The sequence below is a fragment of the Echiichthys vipera genome (genome assembly GCF_963691815.1).
Source record: "Echiichthys vipera genome assembly, contig: SCAFFOLD_146, whole genome shotgun sequence".
Taxonomy (NCBI): domain Eukaryota; kingdom Metazoa; phylum Chordata; class Actinopteri; order Perciformes; family Trachinidae; genus Echiichthys; species Echiichthys vipera.
In genome coordinates, this window is record NW_028154845.1 from 6,227 (window position 1) to 15,000 (window position 8,774).

The 8,774-nt window shown below is 49.9% G+C and overlaps 1 protein-coding gene across 2 annotated transcripts; it reads right to left on the minus strand.

Annotated features, from left to right (window-relative positions):
• Positions 1–427: 427 nt before the first annotated feature.
• pwwp2a (PWWP domain containing 2A) lies at positions 428–7,138 on the minus strand. 2 transcript variants are annotated; one of them, XR_014593819.1, is made up of 3 exons: positions 6,301–7,138; positions 1,364–4,635; positions 428–1,333 (listed from the first exon to the last, which is right to left on the minus strand). XR_014593819.1 is itself a non-coding variant. In XM_083940890.1 (2 exons), the coding sequence occupies exons 1-2, from the start codon at positions 7,134–7,136 to the stop codon at positions 2,841–2,843; spliced, it is 2,631 nt and encodes an 876-aa protein (XP_083797016.1). In that variant the 5' UTR covers positions 7,137–7,138; the 3' UTR covers positions 428–2,840. The 2 variants fall into 2 exon arrangements, 1 of the variants encoding a protein (XP_083797016.1); XM_083940890.1 differs by having other exon boundaries at positions 428–4,635.
• Between the last annotated feature and the right edge of the window lie 1,636 nt (positions 7,139–8,774).

Here is an 8,774-nt window from a genome sequence, read left to right on the forward strand (position 1 = left end):
TAGTCTGGTCCCAGTACTTAGTCTGGTCCCAGTACTTAGTCTGGTCCCAGGATCTAGTCTGGTCCCAGTACTTAGTCTGGTCCCAGGATCTAGTCTGGTCCCAGGATCTAGTCTGGTCCCAGGATCTAGTCTGGTCCCAGTACTTAGTCTGGTCCCGGTCTGGTTTTTACCGATCGCCTGCAGGACCTTTTAATGTGTCCAGGGTTCGAACCGTTCCCAGGGTCAGACTCGGCCTCGGTTCGAACCCTGAACGATCAGATCTGTGGTTTTAAAGTCCCCGTCTCAGATCTGCACCCGTCGGGCCGCAGGTGTCGTCCTGCGGTCCTCTGGGCCCAGACCCGTTTACCAAACATCTGTTTGCAGGTGAGAGTCTGACGCCGCTGAGCAAGGCAGCGGCCGGGGCAGGAAACACCACAGGAGACGACGGTTCAAAGGAGTTTGACAGCTTTAATATTTGAATAGAATCAAAACAGAAGAAAGAAACGTACACAAGTTTAGTTCAGAGTCTCTGATCTGCAAACAGACGGGATCGAACCAGCACGCCGCCATCACCGCCATCATCGTGGTCGTCAGAGCAGCGTCCGACAGTCAGTGTGTCCGTCTAACGTGGCACTGAGGCTCAGGGGCGCAAACGTCCGCACGGGAGGACCCAAACTTCGGCCCACGACATTTCTGTTTGAACCCAACGGCTAAAAAACGCAAACATCGAACCGTCAACGCCGAATAAGACTTCCTGTCCGTCTGTTCAGTGGTGACACCCTTTCACAATAAGACTTCCTGTCCGTGTGTTCAGTGGTGACACCCTTTCAGAATAAGACTTCCTGTGGGAGCCTGGTGTTCCCGTTGCTGACCTAACACCCTTTCAGAATAAGACTTCCTGTCCGTCTGTTCAGTGGTGACACCCTTTCAGAATAAGACTTCCTGTCCGTCTGTTCAGTGGTGACACCCTTTCAGAATAAGACTTCCTGTCCGTCTGTTCATTGGTGACACCCTTTCAGAGTAAGACTTCCTGTCCGTCTGTTCAGTGGTGACACCCTTTCAGAATAAGACTTCCTGTGGGAGCCTGATGTTCCCGTTGCTGACCTAACACCCTTTCAGAATAAGACTTCCTGTGGGAGCCTGGTGTTCCCGTTGCTGACCTAACACCCCTTCAGAATAAGACTTCCTGTGGGAGCCTGGTGTTCCCGTTGCTGACCTAACACCCCTTCAGAATAAGACTTCCTGTGGGAGCCTGGTGTTTATGTAGTTTGAACAGAGTTTTTAAAAACATCATCATTGACCTTTGACCTCTTTCTAACTGAGCACAGAGCTGATCCTGATCCTGATCCTGATCCTGGTCCTGATCCTGGTCCTGGTCCTTCACATGTTCGGACCTTGGTTCTGTTTGGTTTCACAGGAAGTCTTATTCTGAAAGGGTGTTAGGACTGCGTGGGTTGGTGACGAATGCAAACCTGTAGATATCTGATGTTTGGGTTTGAGGTGAAACATGAAGCTAACGTTCGTCCTCGTCGTCTGAGCAAAAGTCGACCCGGTGCCCAACACGGACCTGGTCCCGTTCAGGTCCCCCTCAGTCTGGCCCCCTCTGACTCAGCTCTGGACCCTGTTTGGGACCCCCAGCCTCAGTTTGGACAACACTTGGTTTCACAGTTTTCATTTTTATGACAAAGAAATATTTAACGTTCAGTCTTTGGATCCTCGAGAGACCGGAACCAGAGAAGCTCAGTGTGTCACAGTGTTTCATACCGCCGCTGGACCACCGCGCCGCTGGACCGCCACGCCACTGGACCACCGCGCCGCTGGACCACCGCACCGCTGGACCACCGCGCCGCTGGACCGCCACACCGCTGGACCGCCACGCCGCTGGACCGCCACGCCGCTGGACCGCCACGCCGCTGGACCGCCACGCCGCTGGACCGCCGCACCACTAGGACGTCACGCCATTGGACCGCCACGCCACTGGACTGCAACTGGACTGCCATGCCGCAGGACTGCCGCTGGGCCGCCGCGCTACAGGTCCACCACGCCGCTGGATCACCGCCACGCTACTCACCCGCTGCACCACTGCGAGTGACGACGTTTAAATCAGAACTTTTCTAAGTGGGCAGCTGTTAGCTGAGCAGCTGTTAGCTTAGCAGCTGTTAGCTAAGCAGCTGTTAGCTTAGCAGCTGTTAGCTGAGCAGCTGTTAGCTGAGCAGCTGTTAGCTGAGCAGCTGTTAGCTTAGCAGCTGTTAGCTAAGCAGCTGTTAGCTAAGCAGCTGTTAGCTAAGCAGCTGTTAGCTGAGCAGCTGTTAGCTTAGCTTAAGCATTTGCATCTTGATTAGTGTTTTATGATGCGTGATGTAAACGTGTGACATCATCGCGACGCAGCCAATCATCCGGCTGAATTTTTAGGATTTACTTTTTTTTTTAATCAAAGAACAAAAAAACTGGAGCCCACGTTTCCCATAATGCAACGGTGTAGCGTCTGTCACCAGAGACGCGCCTGATGACATCACAATGACATCATCGAGGTTAGCGTGTGATCGACCGAACGCCGCGCCGCCGCTGTGATGGTGAGGCGGGAGGAAACACTGACTGACAGCGGTCTGAAACTGAGGACCTCTGAGAAGACAGGGGGAAGTGACAGAAGATAAGCCCCGCCCACCGCCCCCAAACACTGGCGGGTAACTCGGAAGCCCCGCCCTATCACTCAGAAGCCCCGCCCCCTCCAAACAGGAAGAACCGAAACAAACACCGTTCATCTGTCGGCGTCAGTCTGAGGAGGGCGGGGCGGGCTCCTCCCACTTCCTGTCATGGGCGGGGCTTGAGTGAAGGGGGCGGGGCAGGCGGTGGAGCTGATGCTACGTCTCAAACTGCGTGAGCAGCGCTCGGACTTCAGGCGTCAGTTGTTTGGCGGCGCTGGCGGCCTCGGCGATGGCGCGGCGGTACGGCCCCTTCCTCTTCCTGTCGAAGCGAGACTGGAACGTCTCGAGGAACGGCGAGAGCTGGGCGAGCGGCAGGAAGGAGGTGGTGGGGGAGCCGAACCAGGAGACTCGCGCCTCCTGCCGTACCGCTAGCCCCGTGTCGCCGCGCCGCGCCACCGTGATGCCGAGCACGCGCGCCGGCCACCAGGGGAAACCGTAGATCTTGGCCCACACGATGTCGCCCGCGCAGACGGTCCGCCCGTCGGGGAGCGAGCACTTGGACACCGACTTAGAGAAGACGGAGGAGGACGACGAGGACGAGGACGAGCAGGAGGACGTGGAAGACTTACGGCGCCTCTTCAGGTCACTTCCCTCCTCCTCCTCCTCCTCGCCACCACCACCGACGCCAGCCTGCGTCTCCTCGCCGTCAGCCTGGGGGGGAGGGGTGATGGACGAAGGGGGGGGAGGCAAGGCGGGGGAGGGGGAGAGCAGATCTCCAGGAGGCGGGAGGTCAAAGGTCTCTGTGGAGCTGCACTCTGAGTGGGCGGAGTCTAGGGAGGAGGAGGTGGAGGAGCAGGGGGGAGGGGCCTCCACTTCCGGCTCCGCCCCCTCCTCCTGCACCTCCTGCACCTCCTGCGTATCCACGGCAACACTGGCTGCACAGGAGGGGGGAGGTGATGGAGGGGGCGGGGCTGTGGGTGGTTCTGGGGTCAGCGTGGGGGCGGGGCTTAAAGCAGGTTTGGAAGGCGGCGAGCGAGCACTCTGTTTGGGCGGGGAGGGCGGCGCCTGGCTGTCGTCGGTACGATACCTTTGGGGTTTGAGGCGCATTCTGGGAGGAAGCGGCGTGTGGGAGCTGACGGCGGCGCCGCTGAGGTGCTGCAGGCGGCGAGTGAAGTGCACCTTCTGGTTGTGGTTCTGCAGGGCGGCGGCTCGGGTCACGGCCTTGGGGCGGTCCTCGCTCGGGCTCTGACCCTGGATTTGATTCTGGTTCTGGTCTTTGGGGCGGCGGTGCGGCGGCGGCGGGGAAATCCTCACCAGCTTCTTGAGGACCTGCCGTGCTTTGGAGCAGTCGACCGCCGACGCCTTGGCCAGAACCTTCTTAGAGTTCAGCTTCAGACACATGTGGCCGGGCGAAGGCGAGGGCGGCGCCACGCCCCTCAGGACGCGGCGAGAGGACGATGAAGATGACACGCGTATCCCTGATGATGAGCGTCTGTCGGCGGCGGGACGACCTCCCTTGTCATCGCTCCGGAGCCGTTTGACCTCAGAGGAGATCGGGCCCTCGACCGCCCGTCGCCGTCTTGACCCCTCCTCACTCCTCAGATCAGAGGGGCCCCGCCGCGACTCCCTATGCCCCCCCGACGCCACCACACCTTTGCACTTGTCACAAAGCACCTGGCGGGGGCGGAGCTTGATGGCGTTCATGATGGAGGTCGGCTCCTCGCAGCGGTAGCGCCGCTTGGGCCGTTTGATCTTGCGCGGCAGCGGCTGAGGTAAGGCCTGGTTGTAGGTGTCCCTGATGAACAGAGGAGGGGGGTACGGCGCCCCCTCCTGAAACAGCGGTGGCGGTTTGGAGGTCCAGGGGTCGGGAGGGGGCGGGGACACGGCGACCTCTTCCTGTTTGGAGAACGGGTCGACGGCAGGAACCGGCGGTGGTGCCACAAACGTCTGCGGTCGACTCTGGTCGTCCCGTCGGGGAAAGACGGTGACGGGGATCCCGTAGGGTCCGAACCTGCACACAGACGAGAACCTTAGAGACTCAAGTACTGACGACAACCAGGGCACAGATACGACAACAACAACAACATCAACAACAAAGACAACAACATCAACAATGACAACATCAACAACAACATCAACAACAACAACAACATCAACAACAACAGCAACAACGACGACAACATCAACAACGACAACATCAACAACAACATCAACAACAACATCAACAACAACATCAACAACGACAACATCATCAACAACAACATCAACAACGACAACAACATCAACAACGACAACATCAACAACGACAACAACAACATCAACAACAACAACATCAACAACAAAGACAACAACATCAACAATGACAACATCAACAACGACAACAACAACATCAACAACAACAACATCAACAACAACAACAACGACAACATCAACAACATCAACAACGACAACATCAACAACGACAACAACAACATCAACAACAACAACGACGACAACATCAACAACGACAACATCAACAACAACAGCAACAACGACGACAACATCAACAACGACAACATCAACAACAACATCAACAACGACAACATCATCAACAACAACATCAACAACAACATCAACAACAACATCAACAACGACAACATCATCAACAACAACATCAACAACGACAACAACAACAACATCAACAACAACAACAACAACAACATCAACAACGACAACATCAACAACGACAACAACAACATCAACAACAACATCAACGACAACATCAACAACGACAACAACAACAACAACAACAACAACATCAACAACGACAACAACAACATCAACAACGACAACAACATCAACAACGACAACAACAACATCAACAACGACAACAACAACAACAACAACAACATCATCAACAACGACAACAACAACATCAACAACGACAACAACATCAACAACGACAACAACAACAACAACATCATCAACAACAACAACAACAACATCAACAACAACGACAACATCAACGCCACTTTGCGGCGGTCTCGGTTCGATTCCGCGCGCAGAGAAAAGAAAATGTCTTTGTTCTTTATTTTGTTTATTTGTAAAAAATAAGAACAAACAAATAAAAGTGTTTTTTATTTTAAAGACGTCGCTGAGGAAAGACGTTTTCCCTGCACGATAATAAAATATTATTATATTATTATTATATTATTATTATATTATTATTATTATTATATATTATTATCATTATATTATTATTATATTATTATTATTATTATATTATTATTATCATTATATTATTATTATTATATCATTATTATTATTATATTACATATTAATAAAGTTTAATAAAGATGTTTTCATATTTGATAAATATTATATCTTTATATAATAAATAATAAATAATAAAGTACCGTTTGGACGCGTCCATCAGGATGAAATAATAATAATAATAATAAAATAATATTTATAATAATATTTTATTATTAATAGAGTTGTTTTTATGTTATTATATAAATGATATAATAAATAATAAATAAATAATAAAGTACCGTTTGGACGCGTCCATCAGGATGAAATAATAATAATAATAATAATAATAAAATAATATTTATAATAATATTTTATTATTGTTAGAGGTGTTTTATGTTATTATATAAATGATATAATAAATAATAAATAAATAATAAAGTACCGTTTGGACGCGTCCATCAGGACCCCGGTGAAAACCTGCCCCCCGCGCCGGAAGGACACCACCAGCGCGTCATCGATGACGTGGTCCAGGGAGACCCGGACCTCGGACCCGGGACTAAGGTCCTGCTCGGGTCCGGGTCCGGGCTCGGGTCCAGAGAAGTCCTCCCCGGCGGGTTTCTCCATCAGACGGCTCTGCGGGGCCCGGGACAGACTCCTGCCGGGCCCCGGGTCCAGGTCGTCCGGGACCGAGAGCCGGTCCATCATGGCCGCGGGGCCGGGCCTCAGCTCCGGCCGGACCGGGGCCGTGTAGCCTCGGTCTCCCGCGTTCTCGGTCCAGTCCGTCGTCACATTGGTGGTCGGTTCCGCCGGCTCCTCCAGAGACAGTCCGGCCTCTGGACCCGGTCCTTGTGGACCCGGGGGGGACAGGAGGAAGACCGCGGAGGGCTCCGGCTCCGGGAGGCTGCGGGACGCGTTCCCGCCGCCCTCCGGATCTCCCAGGACCGCGACACAGAGCCGGTCGGAGCTGATGATGTCCCCCGGGAGGTGATGGTCGCAGACGGCGGTCTCTGCGGGTCCTGAGGGGTCTGCGGGTCCCGGTTCTGTTCCCGCCTCGGTCTGCAGCAGCTCCGGCCTGACATGGCGGCGCTGCTCCACCTCTCCACCGTCCTGTCCCCGGGGAAGCTCCAGCTCCGGCTCCGGGCCGCTCTCCCGCTGCCCGTCTCCCTCCGGCGGGGCTCCGGTGAGTCCCGGTCCTCTCGGAGCCGGTTCTGGTGCGCCCTCGTCGGTGTTTGTTGTCGGAACCTCCGCAGCTCCGGGCTCTGCAGCCACGGCCGCCATTTTGTTCCGCTGTGCTGCCGAGCGGCGCCTCGTCCCGCCCCCCCCACTAGGCTGCCAGCTGCGCAGGCGCGCTGTGGTTGGCTGGAAGTCCTGTCACTCAAAAGAGACGCGGCAGAGCGCGGCCTCTGATTGGATGATTCCGTCAGAGTGTGATGCGTCAGGCCGCCGACAGGGGGCGTGGTTTCTCTTTACGACGACAACAACAGACGTAAACATCTATTTATAAACAAACACACTGTTATAATTAAATAACTATTATTATTATTAATAATATAATTAATATATATAATTATACATCAACTATTATTATATATCACACTAATAATCATCTTTATCATCAGCAACAAACAACAACAGACGTAAACATCTATTTATAAACAAACACACTGTTATTATTAAATAACTATTATTATTATTATTTTTAATAATAATAATAATAGTTAACTGATGACTCTAAATCACCCGTAGGTGTTTGTCTCTATGTGTCCTGTGATAGACTGGCGTCCTGTCCAGGGGGGGACCCGCGTCCTGTCCTGGGGGGGGTCAAACACACAAACAAACAAACACACAAACAAACAAACACACAAACAAACAAACACACAAACAAACAAACAAACACACAAACAAATAAACAAACACACAAACAAACAAACAAACAAACAAACACACAAACAAATAAACAAACACACAAACAAACAAACACACAAACAAACACACAAACAAACACACAAACACACAAACAAACAAACACACAAACAAATAAACACACAAACAAACAAACACACAAACAAACACACAAACAAACAAACACACAAACAAACACACAAACAAATAAACACACAAACAAACAAACACACAAACAAACACACAAACAAACAAACACACAAACAAACAAACACACAAACACACAAACAAATAAACAAACAAACAATCAAACACACAAACAATCAAACACACAAACAAATAAACACACAAACAAATAAACAAACAAACACACAAACAAATAAACAAACAAACACACAAACAAACAAACACACAAACAAACACACAAACAAATAAACACACAAACAAACACACAAACAAATAAACACACAAACAAACAAACACACACACAAACAAACAAACAAACAAACACACAAACAAATAAACACACAAACACACAAACAAACACACAAACAAACAAACACACAAACAAATAAACACACAAACACACAAACAAACAAACAAACACACAAACAAACACACAAACAAACACACAAACAAACAAACACACAAACAAATAAACAAACAAATAAACACACAAACAAACAAACATCTGTAAATAAACAGCAACAAAATCTTTGAACGACACAAACTTTATTTATTGGCCTTAAAAAGAGGAAACAGCGTCTTTGTTTATGAATCACAGTGATTTTATTATTATTTATTTATTAATTATTAAAGATTCTGTAAAACTATATTTATTATTATAAACTTTAAACTTTTTCACTTTAATACAAGAAACAGTTTCAATCTGAAGATTTATTCTTTTTTATTAAAGATTTAAAACGTCGCTGAAATTTATGATTATTATTAATTATTAATTATTATTCTGTCGTTAAGGAGTCCGGACGTCTGATTGGTCAGAGCTTCAGTCGG

Bases quoted from the DNA above. Each gene is read 5' to 3' on its own strand.
- pwwp2a (XM_083940890.1), bottom strand. From the start codon at position 7,136: ATGGCGGCCGTGGCTGCAGAGCCCGGAGCTGCGGAGGTTCCGACAACA. The intron at 4,636-6,300 runs GTACTTTATTAT...GTCTGTGTGCAG, and splicing joins CTGATGGACGCGTCCAAACG to GTTCGGACCCTACGGGATCC.